The sequence below is a fragment of the Panonychus citri genome, unplaced genomic scaffold (genome assembly GCF_014898815.1).
Source record: "Panonychus citri isolate SS breed McGregor unplaced genomic scaffold, ASM1489881v1 Contig00138, whole genome shotgun sequence".
In the NCBI taxonomy this organism is placed as follows: Eukaryota; Metazoa; Arthropoda; class Arachnida; order Trombidiformes; family Tetranychidae; genus Panonychus; species Panonychus citri.
Genome location: NW_026515543.1, coordinates 1,702,839 through 1,720,810, shown reverse-complemented (window position 1 = coordinate 1,720,810; position 17,972 = coordinate 1,702,839). Strand labels below are relative to the sequence as shown.

The window sequence follows — 17,972 nt, the reverse complement described above, 5'->3', positions numbered from 1 at the left end:
ATACAAATGGAAATAGATTATTATTATTATTATTAAAATTATCAATAGAATTTGAAATTTAAGAAAAAATTATTACAATATATTGAGTTAAATCAAGTATAATAATTGATTAGTTACAATTTAATCAATTTTAATTGTTATTTTTTCAGTTTCTTTTGTGTTTATGTCATTTTTTTATAATTATGTTTAACTTTTTGTTGTACCAGGGAAAAGGTTTTAATTGCTCCTTGTAAATATCTCTCTGATTCAATTATTGCGTTTGATTTGTTGATTGTGGAGAGTTAATTGTTAGCCAATTGATTAAGCACAAACATAGGTGAGGAAATTGTCCAATAAAATACCAATTTCACTGGAATTGTGGCTTAAAAAGCTTCGATGATCACCATCTATGATGTTGACCAGGATTTTATTTTTCGAAAGCTAAAATTAACAAATAAATTAACAAATTATTAGTTGATTAGGTTAATTATTTAGAGAATATTGTTGTTTGTAATTAACTTACTTTAGATAATCCGTAATCTTCCTCATAAACGGTTGTTAAGTAACGATTTGATGCTCTAATCAAATTGATTGAGGTCTCAAGACAACCGGAAGGTCGGTATGTATGGGCCATCTTCATTTTCCGGAAGTGTCGATCAGTGGCCAAAATGAGTGAGTCTTTTTTGGTACCAGAGGAAAGATGATGACCCAAAAGTACTTCCATCAATTTGATTCGTTCACTTTGAGATTCGAGGCGGAAAAGTTGCTCTTTAAATTTATTAAGTTCATCTAATGGGATGAATGAAGCAGCGTAATTGATTAGTGTTTCCGCTTGGGCCATGGCTTCATCCATGGAACCATATTTCTCAATCATCTCATCTAATTGTGATCTCAGGTAATCGGGTGCTCCATCTAACATTACCAATCGACTGACAGCTGATTGTTTCCTTCGAGAACTTAATTGTATGGAGACTTCAAGAGCTAAAAGTGCACCAAAAGAGTAACCAACAAAATCATATTGATCTTCAGTGGGGAAATTTTCAACAATTTTATCAACATAAAAGGCTGCAGCTTCTTGCATCGTTTCAAATGTGTCCAAATCTTTTGTCCAATTGACACCAACAATTGGTCGGGATAAAATTCGGGTCAAAGGTAACATGAGATTGTAATTACCCTCAATGGGTGGGAAAAAGAAGACAACTTTTCCATTATGAGAGGTGAGAGTGGTAAATAGACCCTCAGGCTCTTGGTAAACTTCAGCCAGCGCTTTGGTATCATCGGTTTTATCTGTTTCTCCTTCAGTTGTTGGACTGTTTTTACTTCCGGAAAGACAAAGTTCTTTGATATCTTTAACCTTGAGATTACGAATCTCTTGGGCGGTAAGAATTGCATCGTAATCCCGTTCAAGGGCTTGTTTAATTTCAACGGCCATCAGTGAATCCATACCAAGTTCACCGAGAGTAGTTGATGGATCAAGAGTTGAAGGATCTTTAACACCAAGAATATGACAGATCATTTTAAATGGTGACTCTTTGACACTTGAACTTGTTCGTTTGGAATCAGCGATAACAATTGATGAACATGTTGTATAATCAGAGGTTAGGAAAGTGTCCATGGTTGATAAGACGGAGGGAATTCGTTGGGGTAAAGTTCCGCCAATAATTATATCATTACCACCTAAATGTTCAGCGACAACACCAACATCGCCAATGGCTCCCCATTGGATGGCCATTCCATGGTAACCTTCAGCTCTTCGAGCCTCACAAACTCTTTCCATAAATGAATTGGCGAATCCATAATTGGACTGTCCAGCGTTACCCTTACCCGATGCGACAGATGAAAGCAAACAAAATAATCCAACTCGGGACAGAGTTGTCGAGAAAGTGAATCAAGTAAAAGAGTGGCCTTTACTTTTGGAGCACAAACTTTTTCAAAAGTTTCGACTGTTTGATTTTCAAAGAGAGCATCATTTAAGACCATAGCTAAATTAAAGATACCACCGATTGGCCCAAGTTCAGCCGCTTCGGCAAATAAAGCACGAGTCGACTCTTCAGTCAGAGCGGTGTTTGTTGAGACAATAACCTCTCCATAAGAGTAAATTATTTCTTTTTTCAATCGTTGAATGGACGTTTTTTGGTAACCTGTAACGGCTCCTGAACGTGAGGTTAAAACAATTCGGGCAGCGCCTCGATCAGCCATCCAATATGCCAATTCAAGACCAACACCACCAAGACCACCGGTGATTATGTAAGTCTTTGTGTGGTCAAAATGAACTCGAGCCAAACACGGATAAGGTTTGACAATTGGAACTGGTTCAGTTTCCTCATCTCGAATTTTGATCAAAACTTTTCCAGTGTGTTTACCTGCGGCCATGTATCGGACGGCCTCTTCAATTTGATCTCGTTCGAATACGGTTGTATCAATAGGTCGAACTGAACCATTTTCAAGTCCTTCTTCAATCCAACGACGACAAGTTTCAGTCATTCCTCGTGATTTGACACATCCATTGCAAACATCATCTTGAAGATGAGCCAAACAAACAACATGACAAGTTTTGTTGTTAGTGAAGAGACTGAGATCTAAAGATGGAAAATTAAGAAAAAGATAAAATAATTATTTTATTTAAGAAAAAGTTTTGATTTAGTTAAAGCAAAACAACGAGGAAGAACGAATTTGTTGTCTTTTCATCTTCATCTTTTGATGCAAGACTTTTGTTAAAAGTTGCTCTTCTTGATGAGGATGAAAAGCAAGACAAGAGATGGACTCAAGAAGTGATGATAATGATGAGGATGAAAAGTAAACATAATGTGTACATAGTAAGGCAAGAATTAAACATCAATCTCTTTGCCTGCCTTGTTCATATTTTCCTCTTTCTCTCTCACCATGAAATATATCATGAAATTTACTGAATGAAAGAAAATCTTTTCATTCAATCTGTTAAATCCGTTATTTTTGGGTGAAAATTTTAACACTAAAAGTTGAACAATTTACTTTATTCATTTTTGTGCATTGATTTGCATCACAAACATTAACCATTGACAATGTAAACAACGTTGTTGAAGATGAAAAAAAAGAGGATCAAGAAGATGAGAGGATGAAGAAAACATTGAATATCATTTAAAAAGTTCAAGTTGGAGGTTTTTTGGTTTTCTTTTTGTTTTTCTATGGGGTAATGTTGTTCAAATGTCATACTAGCTGATGATGATCCTCATGAAGATGATGAGATGATAATATTATCATGATGATGATGAAACCACACGCTTTTCACACTTTGGAAATCATCAATCTGGATTACAGGGGAATGTTGATATTCACTTTTGGAAGAGAAAACTTTTTTCGACTCAAAAATTTACGAAATCATCTTTGTCTTTCTTCCTTGTTTTCTCATCATCATCATCTGTTCATCCCTATCTTTGTTTTCCATCTTTCGAATTTACAATTGTTTATCGAATTGTGATTTGTTCTTTTTTCTCTTTGGGTTTTTGTTCATTCTCATTGCATATTAAAAATATTACAAAATGATTTATGATTAAGAATTTGCATAAACAGGCCAGAATCAACGACGAAATCAACTTCCTCATGGTAAAACAATGTAATATTAATTCAATAACAATCATCATAAGCATGATAACTGCAAGTATTATAATAATAGTGATGATGGTGGGTAAGATTAAAAATAGAGAAATAGAGACTTTTACTTTGAACACTTACCGATTTTATTGTTCTGAATGATATCGTATTTACCGATCTCAATGAAACGTCCGTTTTCTGCTAGGGTTCTTATTGAAGCGAGGAATTTATCCTCTGAAAGTGAATTAAGAACGACATCAACACCATGACCATTAGTTTCTCGAAGGATTTGCTCCTCAAATGATGTGTTTCGAGAGTGGCAAATGTGTCGATCATCAAGAGCTGGAAATAGTTTCTTAATATATTCACGTTTCTCTGGAGTACCAACAGAAGTGAAAACCTCACAACCCATACCAAGAGCGATATTAATCGCAGCTTGACCAACACCTCCTGAACCAGCGTGAATAAGGACTCGTTCACCTTGAGCTAAACGACCACGTATTATGAGACCATAAACGGCCGTATAATAAACAACTGGTATACTGGCAGCATCTCGAAGTGACCATGAATCAGGAACCTTTACTATAAAGTTACAAGAATAATCAACGAAAGAATCACAAATTCCCGAGCCTGAGGCCATTCCAGCGATTCGTTGACCTGCTTCAGTGATACCAGCAATTTCAAATCCAAGTCCATATCTTGTTAATGATTTGGGATAAGCGTTGGTCGGAATACGACCTGAAGCCACCATAACATCCTTAAAGTTGATTGCAGAATAATAAAGGTTAATCTTATGAACGGGAATACCATTAAGCTCAGTTGGAGCTTCTTTACTAAAGTTGAGCTGTGATTGTAACCAACGGACGGACGATAAATCACCTCGGACAATAAAATCAGCGTATGTGTAATTAGCTGTGATCCATTTTTCTTTTGAGTCAATCAGGGTGTGTCGATACGAGCCTAAACTTGACCCATCCAGAATATTCATAACTAAATCTTTCTCCGCTAATTCAAATTTATCAAAGAGTAAGTCGGTTTCATTACTAATCTCATCACCTTCAGTAATTAAACAGCGTAATTTAGCACCGATTGGCTCACGACGGATACAATTAACCATACCAACTAATCCAGTTAATCGGGAATTGGCTCGTAACCAGATACGATTATAAGCCTGATCTTCAAGTAAGATCTTCAATGTTTCAACCCAGCCAAAGTCATGAATTGAGGTATCAACGATACGAGATTTAATTGCAGATGAGGATAATTTTTTCCTAATTAAAAGTGACCGCCAACCAGAATCTGTCCACTGGGAAGCTATCAAAGTAAAACCAGTTCGGTCAAGAATATCCTTGTATCGGCAAGTATCTGTGGTATTCCAGTCACTATCTTTTTGTCCCATATAGTCGGTGATCTTTTCCTCCAACGGTGAAATAGATGATCGAGTGAGAATCAAGACAAAACCTTGAGCGTTTAAAGTTTCAGCAAATCGTTCTAACAGTTCAACTGAATTGATTGACGGCACTGGTTCAAGAGCCGAATGTAAAAGATCACAAGAAGGTTCAACATAAAGGACAATTTCAGACGGGGAAGTTCTGGAAGTCCATTTTCGGGAGACCAATGATGAACTTTTCTTTGGCTTCGGCGGAAACTTGCACAATCGTTATTAGGAGTAACTAAAGTGTAATTAGCAATTCGATTCATTAAGATTGGTAAGGCTCCAGATAAGACGGAGTAAATTGCGTTTTGACTTAAATTAACTTCCACTATGTTAATTACGGTCGAGTTTACATTTTCCTCGACAATTCCCATGTGGAATCTTAAAAGTCCGGCTAAATCATGAATATTTAGCAACTTGTCCTCGGTTAATTTATCAATGTTCGTTGTGAGATGTCGAGTGATAGTATCTTTTATTGGTTCACCGACAACGGGTTCTCCATTATTCAATTGTTTCTTCTCATTTTCACTGACAATCAATTCGTTGAGAGTGTTGAGTAAACCATTTTTACTCGAATCGATTTCGAGAATTGCTTTAATTCGTTCACTTTTTTCTTTGGGTAGATCGTCAATCAAAGTCGAATCAGGTCCAGTTAAATTTGACCAAAGGGTATCACATAGATCAACGTATTCGTTAAGGGAATGATCTTTAATTGGAGTAGCATAAGCACCATCGTAAGGTTGGAAATCATATGATTCGAGGGTAACTTGTTGATTGCCAACTTTTCTAGGGGCAGTGTCACCCTTCATACCCTTGATGACAAGACCTTCAGTGGATATGATGTTAGAATACCGATCGAAGTAAACTTCCTTCAATGAGTCAGCACTGGTCTCGAAAGCTTTGAATAAAACTCGAGGATCGTACCTAACATATTCAAAGTGAGTTGGTAAAAATAGTTCACGCAACGGGTTGGCCAGAATGGCAACATGAAGGACACAATCAGCGAGAGAAATGAAATGTTCAAGTCGACGGATTTTAGCAACCGAAGCATCGGACATCGCTTCGACGACACCTTGAAAGGTACTACCATAATCATAACCACGAACTCGAAATTCTTTATAAATTGATTTAGCATCCAAAGAGACAGCATTTGGATCGGTAGGTGATTTTCCCATTTCAGTATAATTAAATTGGCTATAAGGTGAGCCTAAAGAGTAATTACCGGTACAAGCAACACTTTCAGATTCACAAACGGCAAATGTACCAATTTTTTCATTTAAAAAGATACTAAACTCAACGGGACTGTTACGAGTTACAAGAGTAGCCCGATGAAGTTTAACATTTTTCAGTTCGACAATTGTATCAGATCCATTGAGACGGGAAATTTGATGCCAGACAAGGTACATATATCCAGTAGCTGGGAAAAGGATACGACCATCAATAGTATGTCCACTTAAATATTTATCCGAAGGTGAGTTAAGGTCAAATGTGTGACGTACATTGACCGCTTCACTTGTTTGATATTCTGGATATTTGGCAACAAGATAAGATTTTGTATGATCCCATTTAATAAGGTGTGAAATTGGTTCAACTTCACGAGGAACGGGAAACTCGACTTTCGGGTAAAGTTTCTCAATTAACGGATTATGACCTGATTTATAAATGTCACCAAGGCCAGAGAGAAGGGGAATAAGTCCGGTAGATGATTTATCTGAAAGACGAACGTATGAACCTTCGGCACCGGCAGTTTCTCTAATGAGAGGTAAAAGGGTAGTAGTTGGGGCGAGTTCAAGGAAACACGCGTTTTTGGGTAACAATTTGATTCGCTCATAGAAACGAATCTGATTAATTGCAGCATTAGCATAATAGTGAGGGGTACAGAATCGATACCTATCCTGACCTGCCTCTTCATCTGGAACTGATGAAGATATCCACCGGTGAGAACGTAGTTTAGGTTCAGTGATCACTTTACTAAAATGTTCAATCAATTTATCGTAACCGGAGGCAATGAATGAGGAGTGGAAAGCAGTCTGACAAGATTCAACCTCAACCATGGGAACGTTACGTGATTTAAGTTCATCCAAAAACTTGGGGAAAGCTTTAGCATCACCGGAAACGGTTGTATTATTTTTGGTGTTGGAACAACCCGCTTCGATACCTGGTGGTACAATTTTACACACCTCATCCCAGGTAAGTCCAAGATTAACCATTCGTCCTGGTCCAGTTTGACTTTCGGGCACTGTTTTGGCGACCCAATAGGCAACCAGAACTGCTTGTTCATCGGTTAGACAACCATCAGCGTAACCGGAAGCAATTTCACCGAAAGAATAGCCCAAAATACCGTCGGGCTCAATTCCAAGCCATCGGAGTACATCAACCAAACCAATTTGAATGGCAACGATTGAAGCCATTGCATGGATAACAGATTTAAAAATATCCTTATTGTCGGGATCACAGATCAGTGATTTAAGGTCAATGTTAAATGGTTCTAATACTTTGGTTAATTTTTCCATTTTCGCAGCAAAAACGGGTAACTGCATCAAAGAGATGCCCATTCCACCCCATTGAGATCCGAGAGGTGAAAAGATGAACCAAAGAGGTTGTTTGGAATCGGTTCGTTTACTTGATTTACGAACAATTTCATCTTTATCGATAACAGCATAGCCACGATGACGAAGACCTCGTTCGGGTGGAGAGTAAGATACTTTATTAAGTAAGGCCAAATATTCACGAGTTAAAGTTTTGTTGGACAATTTAGATTGTAAAGTGTCAAGCATAAATTGAACTCCTTGAGTTGTACGATTTGAAACATTGACCAATCTTGGGATTGGCGAGTCAATAATATAAGAATCGGGATTGCAGCGTTTTTTGTTTGCCTCGAGAACAGCATGAACATTGACACCACCAAAACCAAATGAATTAACACCGATAATATTACCCTGGAAGGGAGTTTGTTTAAGCACTGGAATGATAATTCCCTTGGCAAGTCCAGGAATATTTGGATTGGGGTCGTTGAAATTTAGATTGGGCGGAATCCAACCGGTTTGAAATATTTTGGCAACTTTGGTGATTGAACAAAGTGCTGAGGCTCCTTCGGTATGGCCCATGTTTGATTTAAGGCAACCAAAGAGTATCGGTTTAGTTGATTTACCTCTTAAACCGGATATAATGGCCTCCGATTCAATTGGATCACCGGCTGGAGTACCGGTCATATGAGCTTCAATATATTCAACATCATCAGTGTTGATTTTAGCCTCTTCGTAAACTTGTTTCATCAGTGAATGTTGAAGTTTAAATCGAGGAAAGGTAATACCTTCCGGTTTAAAACCATCGGTATTGGTACGACAATTTAAAATGGTGGCATAGATACGACGAGCATCAGGTTCTCGTTGTAATAGGATGGCAACCACAGCTTCAGCTCGACAATAACCGTCAACTTTGGCGTCCAAACATTTTGGAATACCATCATCGGATAACATACTAAGAGCACGGAAACATTGTGAAATAGATGGACTTAATTGTACGGTGACACCACCAACGATACAATTATCACATTCACCTGCCTTCATGGCGGATAATCCAGCACAAAAGGCGGAAAAAGATGATGCACAAGCAGAATCGACCTGAGCTACGGGGCCTCGAAGGTCAAGAGAATAAGATACTCTCGATGTAGATAATTGAAGAAAAGCAACTGATGCTGATTCATCTTGGGTTAGCGCTCGAGAGGAATCGTCGTAACATAAACCAAAAAATACTCCAGTTCGACTACCACGAAGATCGTCAGGGTTAATACCTATTTTATCAAGAGAGAGAGATTTATTACCGATTAATTGTTACACTGTTAATCATCTTGATCATATCATTCAGTTTATTCAGTTTTACAAATGAATAAGTTACTGAGAGGTTCATGATACTGGTCAACTTTTTCCCCTCTCCTATTACTATACTGTAATTTAAATTGTTTGATTAACTTTTTATTTTTTCACTTGGAAATTGAATTGAAAACAAATTCTCATATTTCACTTAATTATTTTACATTTGCTAATTAGGGAATGCTCTTACTTGTAATTGTTTTTTTATTGTTTAGATTAGTTTGTCTGTTTGAACTTGGCAATTTTTGTCTTTTAGTTTAAATTAGGATCTTAATTGTTGTAATAATCTTTGGCGGGTAATAACCCGATTAATTACAAACACTTTCAGTCCTCACAACTGAATCGATTTGTACAGTTAACTGTAATCCAGGTTATCAATTAATTGGACTTGGAATGTTAATTCTGTTTGGACTCGGGCTCATGGGATTTACCTTCATGTGCCCCGACCAAACTGTCCGACCTTTGGCTATTCTGGTCAAGATGTTAAATTATTTGAATTTCAAAAAGTTACCTGCATCCCAAACGGCTTCGTAAACGGCCTCATGAAATATTCTGATCTGAGGGTCCATTTGATTTGCGTCTCTATCGGTGATTCCAAAAAACTCCGAGTCCATTTTTGAGATATCACGGATTTTTCCAGCTCTTTTTGGTGTTCCAAGGTAACCTTTAAATTATACAGCAAATTAAGACAATTAATCAATTGAATTAATAAATTGTTCATTTTCATTTGTAAGAACAACAGTAAATTAATCAATCAAATCAAAACGACAAAACTTTTTGTTATTGAATTTCTCGTGTAAATACATTCAAGTTGATTAAATTTAGAAAAATATTTCTATTATTAATGATAATTGAATTGAGGAATTGAATTATCATCGTGTATCTAATTGTTTATGTCTCATCTTGTTAGTGTTAGACAGATGCAATTAAATAAATTTAATTTGAAAGTTAATTTGTTATTTAGATTAGTTTGAAAAGGGAAGAAGATTTCCTTTAACAATCAAGGCTAATTGTGTTCCCAAATAGACTTGGTAGACATCAGATTTGATTATTATTGTATTAATTGTGATCATCATCATGATAAAAGGGAAACAGGTCATTTTGTTAATCACTAATCACACACGAAATCAAATTGAAATGGAGTTGTTGAAATCGACAGACGAAACTGTTAAACCACAATTAGAAGATAATTGTGATGATGATGATGATGATGATAATGATCAGAAGAGAAAATAATAACAATTATAAAAATATAAAGAATTAAACAAAAAAGGTAAATCAACTTAAATCTAATTCACTGTTGCAAGTCAAATTATGTTAACGATAATTTTACATTAAGGGTAAATTGATCATCATCATGATCAAGATAATCATTAGAATCATCTAATTGTCAGGTAACGGTATAAACAATCAACTGTAAATTGGAAGAGCAATTATTGCTGTTGAGTAAATTAGAAGATGAGAATAATTAATTTAGAAAAGCTGTTAATTAGAGAGATTTAGACACAACTGAGAAGAATAGGAAATGTTTATAGAGAAGAAAAATTTTACCATTTTGTTAGAAACCAAGACAAAAGTGTTAAAGATGATATTAAATTGTCGATGTTGATGAGAGAAGATTAACAAGACATTAGATCAATGATGCCAATCAATTTGACTATTTAATGGATCGTCAAACAATCAGATCATAATCACAACAATTTAACAGAAAAAGAAAATTTTTTTTTTCCAATTCTACAATAAGAGTTACATTAGAAATCCATCAACAGAAAAATAAAATAAACATTAAAGGGAAAACTTGATATTCACAGTTAATCTGTAGCACAATAAAAGCCTCTTAACATGTTGATCAACGTTAATTGTTGCACAAAATTAAATCATAACAATAAATCAATTCGCAAATCAATTACAATTAACTAATCCAAAAGGAGGTAATTAAACTCAACCAAAGGATTAGAATAGAAGAAAACAAAAAGCGAATGAGTCGCCATCTATTTCGTATTTATGTTAATCGGGATGGAAAAAAATTCCGTTGGAAAAAATTAGTTACATGGATAAAAAATGTTCCTCTTAATTGTTTTTCTTTTGTGATTAAATTTAATTCTATTCTTTAATCACTTGCAATTAATCGATAATCTTAATTGTTGAAGTGTCTATTTCTATTGGAATTCAATTTATTTCTTGTAATTGTAGTTGTTTGTTTTGTCATTTCTCTTGTACCTTTTGTGTGTTTTTTTTTCAATATTTTCATTGTGTTTTCAATTTGATTGTCATCATCATTGCTAATGATTAGTTAATTTACTTTATTCAGGCTCATTTTCACCTAAATTGTGGATTAATCATTAAGGTAAAAAGGTTAATATCTAATGTTGTCATTCACCTGATTATATGTTTTGTATCTTTTCACTTGTTGTACTATATCGTCTCAATGTTTCAATCCATTTAAGATGGAAAATTATTACTAATACAATTAAGGAAATAATTCTAATTCTTTATTTTTTTTTCTCTCATATTATTACAGTTCTTAATTATTATGGTCATCTCTCCCCTCAGGTGAAAGTTAATTACCAATCTACAGTTGACTTTGCCTACTAATCACCACGGAAGTATAAATATTGCCTATTGGAGATTAAGCTGATAACCCATTCACCTTTTTTTTTCATTTCTTTTCATTTCTTTTGATCAACGGTACCAATTAATTGTCGATAACAGTCAACTATTGATATTTCGAAATGTCAACAACAATTTACTGTTTGGGTTTAATCAACTGGCTAAGTAAATGGATTTTAAATTGTTATTATTATTGAATGAAAATTGTGAGAAAAAGAAAATTATTATTGACACTTTTTTATTTCTCTCTTGCTTTTGTTTCAGAATCACTAACAACCACAATTACCAATTACAGTATATAAAAGGGAAAACTAATCAGCTGAGATGGAGGATAGTTAACTTTAATCACTTAATTTCTGGATTTAATTATTCCTTCAAATCAATCAAACAATGAAGAGGTGACATTACATATAATAGATTAACTAATGAAATTGTCTTTTTATTTCTTCTTTTGTTTCATTGTCCAAATTAACTATTCTATATAATTTTCTTTCTCTAATTACAGAAAATGAACATTTTTCCACCATACACCTTAATCTAATCAAGTGAACATTGTATACAATTAATTTTGCAACTTATAATCAAGATGAATGGTAAAGTTTTACATGAAAAGATACATGATAATGATTAGATTTTGAAATTTTCTAAACAAACTTAATGTGATATACTAATGATTGTAACTCTTTCTCTCTCTCTCTCTCTCCAAAGAAACTTAAATTGTATTTTATTCACCACCACCACCATCATCAGTATCATCATCATCATCATGATTCGTTGTCATCGTTATCATAATCACACCAGCATCAGTAACAATCAACACATATCGAAAGCAAGCAAATGAAAATGTTTGGTGATCAATCAATTGGATCAAAAGCTGAAAGAGAGGAAAAAGAAAACTTAACCAAGCAAGAAGATGAATGCTAAGCACCAATGAAGAAGAAAAATGATCGAAAATTTATCTTCTTCGTCGTTATAACTCTTTCTTTTCATTCTTATCGTCTCTCCCTCTCTTTATCATCCAAGAAGGAGAAGAGGATTGTCACCAGAAAGAGATGAGAATAGTTAATCCGTTATAATACATTAATTAGGATCGTTATCAGTGTAAGACGTGACGACTCTCATCTTAATTATCTGCACGTTCATCAACACATGATAAGTTTCCTCCGTGTACATTGGCCTTTTTTTCATGTGTCTAATTCACTCAACAATTAACTGAGAATCCAAATTTCTCAATCGTTGCAGTTTAATAATCATCTTCAATTTGCTTCCCTTTTGTTTTACTGTTTACATAAATTATCCTCATCAGTTATTATTACTTGTAGTTTTGTCTCAGTAATTAATCACTTGATTCAATTTCATTATTAGTATAAACTTTTAATTAGCCTTACAGTTTTTGATTGTCTATAAGAAAAATTTAAATCTTATCAATTGCAATCTCGAAATAATCAAATTTTTTATCAGAAACATTGTTTACAATTGTATCGATCTCCAGAAAACTTTCAATTGTTGTTGATATTGTTTAATGAGCTGTCATAATCTAGATTGTTAAGATTACCATGATAAACTAATTAACTTGATTAATCTTATCTCAATCAACAAAAAGTGATCAAAATGAAAGTAATTGTCAGATACTCACATCAGATTAATCTTAATTAGCTGAACAATCAGATCAAATTATACTGCAAACCACAAACAGAAACCAATTTTATCAGTTGACTATCAGTTAAATTTTAACCACAATTTGAAATAAATGAAGAAAGCAATCAACAACAATTAGTAATCTCGTCGATAATCAAATTACTGTTATTGGTTTATTACAATTATCTCATTCATTCTTGGGAAAAAATTGGAAATTAATGCAAAGTACCAGAGACAAATTAATCATATTCTAACTACAATTAACTAAATTTTCGTTTCATTTTTTTCCTACAGGTCACTAGCCGTTTGGTTGATTTCGAACGAAATTTCTTTTCTTCAAATTTTTTTTCTTCGATAGCTGAATATCATTCGATAGATAAGTCTTCTGAAATTATTATACAGCAAAAAATATCGAACCGATTGGCCGAAACTCGATTTCGGACAAAGAGATCGTTTTTTTGGTTGATTTTTCTTTATGGAGATTCAACATGGGAGCAGAACTGGTTTTGAGTTTGAAAAACAAAATGAGATTAATTTCCAATAAAATTAGTACTTAATTTCTAGTTTCATAAGTAAATTGATTAGTGGAATCAATTACAAAAATGGTCAAATGAATGAAATGAAAGCGACTTTTATGTGGATTAAGATTAAATAATCGACTTTGAAGGTCAACTTCGGGATACGGAAATCATTATTTTATACTTTTCTCGCACAACAAATTCAAATCGAATCGAGTTTTCAATTGTACAATTAAGTTAATCAACTCACCTATTGGCCATCGTCTATCATCAGCAGTATAAAGTGGAACTCCGTTCATAAGGTTTGACCAGAACTCCTCGACATCATCCGAATCGGGATAACGTCCAGAAATACCGGAAATAACGATATTATCCTTGACCTTCCAGTTGAGTTCGTTAATACCCTTGGGCATATTGTTTTCATCCAAAGTTTGTTTATCCATTTCCCTTGATGGTTAAGATGATGATCAATTAAGACACAGTTTCAAATTAATACGAAGCAATGGAAGAAGAAGAAAAAAAAATCAAACCAAATTAAATTAACTTTGATTCGTTACAAATCATAGATAATAAAACGAAAGAGTCGAAATTAAAAAAAAAATATAGTAACGTTGTAACTTAGCACTTGAAACTTGTTGATTGCAATTAAATTAACGATAATTTTGTTTTCTAATCAACAAGTAATTTAACAATAATGATGAATAACAATAACTGTGTTTCTATCAATTGAAATGGATAAACAAACAACAATCTTACAGGTAAACGATGAAATGAAAAACTGTCTTACCTTGCAAAAGATGAAGCTCATGAAGATAATGAAGATAATGATGATGAAGACGATGATGATGACGATAATGACGATAATGATTAACTATCAAACTTTTTAATAATAGTTAAAATATCAAGGTACAGTAAGAGATTTGAAAGGATTGAATATAATATTAGTCTCCTCCTTAAAGTAAAACTTTTCTAAATCTTTTTACCTGAAAATTACATGAGAAAAATACTATCTCGACATGATCATCATCACCTTATCATCGTCGTCATCATTATCATCATCATCATCATCATCAGTATCATCTTTGGGATTCCAGTCTTTCCATTCAACCTACAATAATAATATTGTCACTTCGCTCTACCTTTGCCCCTACTTTTGACTCTTACCTTTTCCACTTCGCTTCAATGCTTATTACAGGTATTCCCATCATTAGGTAGTTTTATTATAATGATAATATATAAAAGGAGATGAAGTTGTTGTCGTTGTTGTTGTTGTTGTTGTCGATGAAGATGATGACATGAAGGGGGTGATGATGGCGGAGAGGAAAGGGATGGAGATAAGAAGGAGGTGAGAGAGGAGGAGGTTAAGGAGGAACATGCGATATCTATTGGTAAAAGAATCGTTTTGAAATGAACAATGAATAATAACGAGATATTATTTCGCTCTATTTAGTTTACGAATCAATATCATCTTCATCTTTAGCACGCACGCACGCACGCACGTTCTCATCATGCTCTTTCTTTTCTTTCTTTTCTTTCTCTCTGATTCTTGTTGTTTTCTCATTAGAAAAATATTGTCAACCTAATCTTCAACAGCTCATTGACATATCATTTTGAAAAATTTGTTAATTGTCATTTGTTTTTCTTGTTTTCATAAATAGTTAATTAACTGTTAGGAAGTGGGAGTAATCATGATGATGCTTAATGATGCACTGGAATAAGGATGATGATCAGGATGGAGATGAAGATGAGGATGAGGATGAAGATGAGGTTGGGATGGGTTAGGGTGATCAGGAAGAAGAACGAGAAAAAATTGAAAATCGGATTAAAATTTTTCCACTTGGAGATTGATCACAATTAACGAGAATTTTAATTGTCATCACAAAAATTAGACGAACAATTGATTTGGTTCAATTTTTATTTACCATTAACTTGATTTGGTTTAAGGTGATTGTTTTTTTTTGCTAATGACAATTTATCCTCTATCAATAAGAAACAATCAACAATTAAAAGATATTATTTTGATTAATCTTTTAGATTTTCTCAAATATTTATCAACCTAACAATTTAATTGGTTCAGTTTATTGGACAATTTATCATTCATATTTTGGTTAGTCCACATTCAATTGTCATTGTGATTAGTTAACTGTCTGATTTTCCTTGCCATTTGATTGAATCAATTTTCGCATTCTTTAACTAATCAAGTTGATTCCTTGATTGTTAAAGAAACAATTACGATATCAATAATACAATTGGTTAATTTATCTTACTAATAAATGACAGAATCTTAAAATTTCATCTTTTTCGAACAACAATTAATTAATTATTCTGTTTTTACTTTGTCTTTAACAGGAAAATTAAAGCTGAAAAATGAAAGTTTAAAAAAGCTTAATTGTTAAAGTAATTAACATTATTAACGAGATGGAAATTAAAATTTGCCAAAAAAGTTTTCAATTCAGTATTGGCAGTTATTCAATAACAATTAACTCTGTGTTTTTTGATTCACTATTGTTGCAAGAAAAAACAATTAAGAAATTTGATTAAATTGTCAATTAGCCAAAGGTAATTAATATGAAAAATGAATTAATTACTTTAAAGGTCCATAACTGTTGACGATTAACGAAGAGAAAAAGTAAATCCCAAAAGTGTCGAAGGTTAATTTTAATAGTAATTATCTTTTCCTATTCAATTAATTTTTAAGAGAAAAAAGTTAAATCGTAAATTCAACTAAACGATTTTCTTAGGTCTAACTTTTTAGTTCTAATTTTAATTGTTGGCGTTTTTTCAAGGATTTTTTTTCTCAATCTGATAGATTATAAGTCATGATAAATTCTTAGTGATTCTATGTCACGAATTTAAGAGGTTTTTTTTCTGAAGCTACCAGTTAATTGTTATACTAATTTACTAATCAACTGAAGATAATACAGTCCATTCACTTAGTTTAGGAATCATCTTGTTCAATTTCGAGAGTTGAGATAGTTATGAATTTTGTATTTTATTCAGCGTACGAATATAAATTTCAGCATCATTTTAAGTTGATTTTACGAAATTCATTTAGTTAGTTTGGTTAAGGTAATCCTGATTCGATCTTTCCAGCTTAATCAATAAATATTTGTCAAAATCAAATATTGTCGAACAATCAACAATCAGAAAAATGTTAACATTGATTTGATGGACCACTGACTGATTTGCCCAAACAGTTTATTAATCAATAGTCTTGAAAAGTTTTATCTAATTTTGAACATTCGAAAGTATTTTTTCGCATTCGAGACATTGAATTTTCATAAAATTTCGTCTCTTTTTGTTCAAAATTAGATAAAACTTTTTTTCGGGATTTTAACGATTCAAAACTAATTGTAACCTATTTCTGGACTATTGTTTGACCTTAGAAAAAAATTTCAGAGAAAAATGTCGATAACTGGCTTTTTTATGGACAAAAGTTCGAACTCGAAAGTTAAATTCCCATACAAATCAATGTTAATTTAATTTTCTAATTATTTAGTTAATTGTTCGAGCAATTAATCTGAATTTTGGCCTAAATATTACAATGATTAACCTAAAGAACAGGAAAAAAGATCAGATCAATTTAGCGAGGAATTACCTCGATTCAGGCCAAATTCCTAAACTAAATGAATATCATTTTCAATAAAATCAACTTCGAGATTTAATTATTAAATGACCTTTAGTGCTGAAAATTTTATATTCGGCATTTGCATAGGCCATGTTACCGAAAATAAAAATATAAAATTTCATAAACTTATCTCAACTCTCAAGAGAGTTAGACCCAAAAGAAGATGATTCCTAAACTAAGTGAATGGACTGTAAATGGGAGAATTAATAGATTTCGTTCGCAAGTATTAGTTTCCTTTCAGCGATTAGTCAGAAACCATACGTCCGTTCGGGTCGATACTTGATTCATGAAAGATTGATGAATACTTGTTGGTCATATTTCAAGGTCATAACGTTTATTCAATAGGCAATGCCTTCTTTTGTCAATTTTGTGTCAAAAGTGCACGTTAATTTTTTTCGTTGATCATATCAACGCTGTTTTCTAGATCAACTCCGAGACACAAAAATCAACTTTAAATGACCTTCAAAACATTGGTCTACTGAATAATCTTTATGTCTTTGAAACATGACGTTCATTTGGATAATTGTTTGGTTATCTGTATTTCATTGCACAAACGCAAGTACAAATCGCGCTAAATTGGCTAAGAAACATAAAATAAACTTATTACGAAAGTAACGGTTTATTAAATCAAAAATAATAACTGAGGTGGTTGAGGTGTGTGGATTGAGAAGAAGAGGTCACAATTAAGTGATTTGATTACTGACAATTAACAACAATTAAAA

General features: G+C 33.2%; 1 protein-coding gene and 1 long non-coding RNA gene across 3 annotated transcripts; one reads left to right on the top strand and one right to left on the bottom strand.

Annotated features, from left to right (window-relative positions):
• Positions 1–92: 92 nt before the first annotated feature.
• LOC128392954 (fatty acid synthase-like) lies at positions 93–15,619 on the bottom strand. The gene is given in 8 exon segments (XM_053353048.1): positions 93–420; positions 503–1,818; positions 1,821–2,558; positions 3,691–5,038; positions 5,041–8,777; positions 9,368–9,520; positions 13,873–14,069; positions 14,787–15,619. Coding segments are annotated over 8 exon segments (7,650 nt in total). The 5' UTR covers positions 14,828–15,619; the 3' UTR covers positions 93–300.
• On the top strand, positions 10,884–12,781 carry LOC128392956 (uncharacterized). Of its 2 annotated transcripts, none has more exons than XR_008326059.1 (5): positions 10,884–11,211; positions 11,378–11,631; positions 11,731–11,864; positions 11,972–12,059; positions 12,175–12,781. It is a non-coding gene; the product is annotated as an uncharacterized LOC128392956 (long non-coding RNA). The 2 variants fall into 2 exon arrangements; XR_008326058.1 differs by having other exon boundaries at positions 10,885–11,203.
• Positions 15,620–17,972: the final 2,353 nt, after the last annotated feature.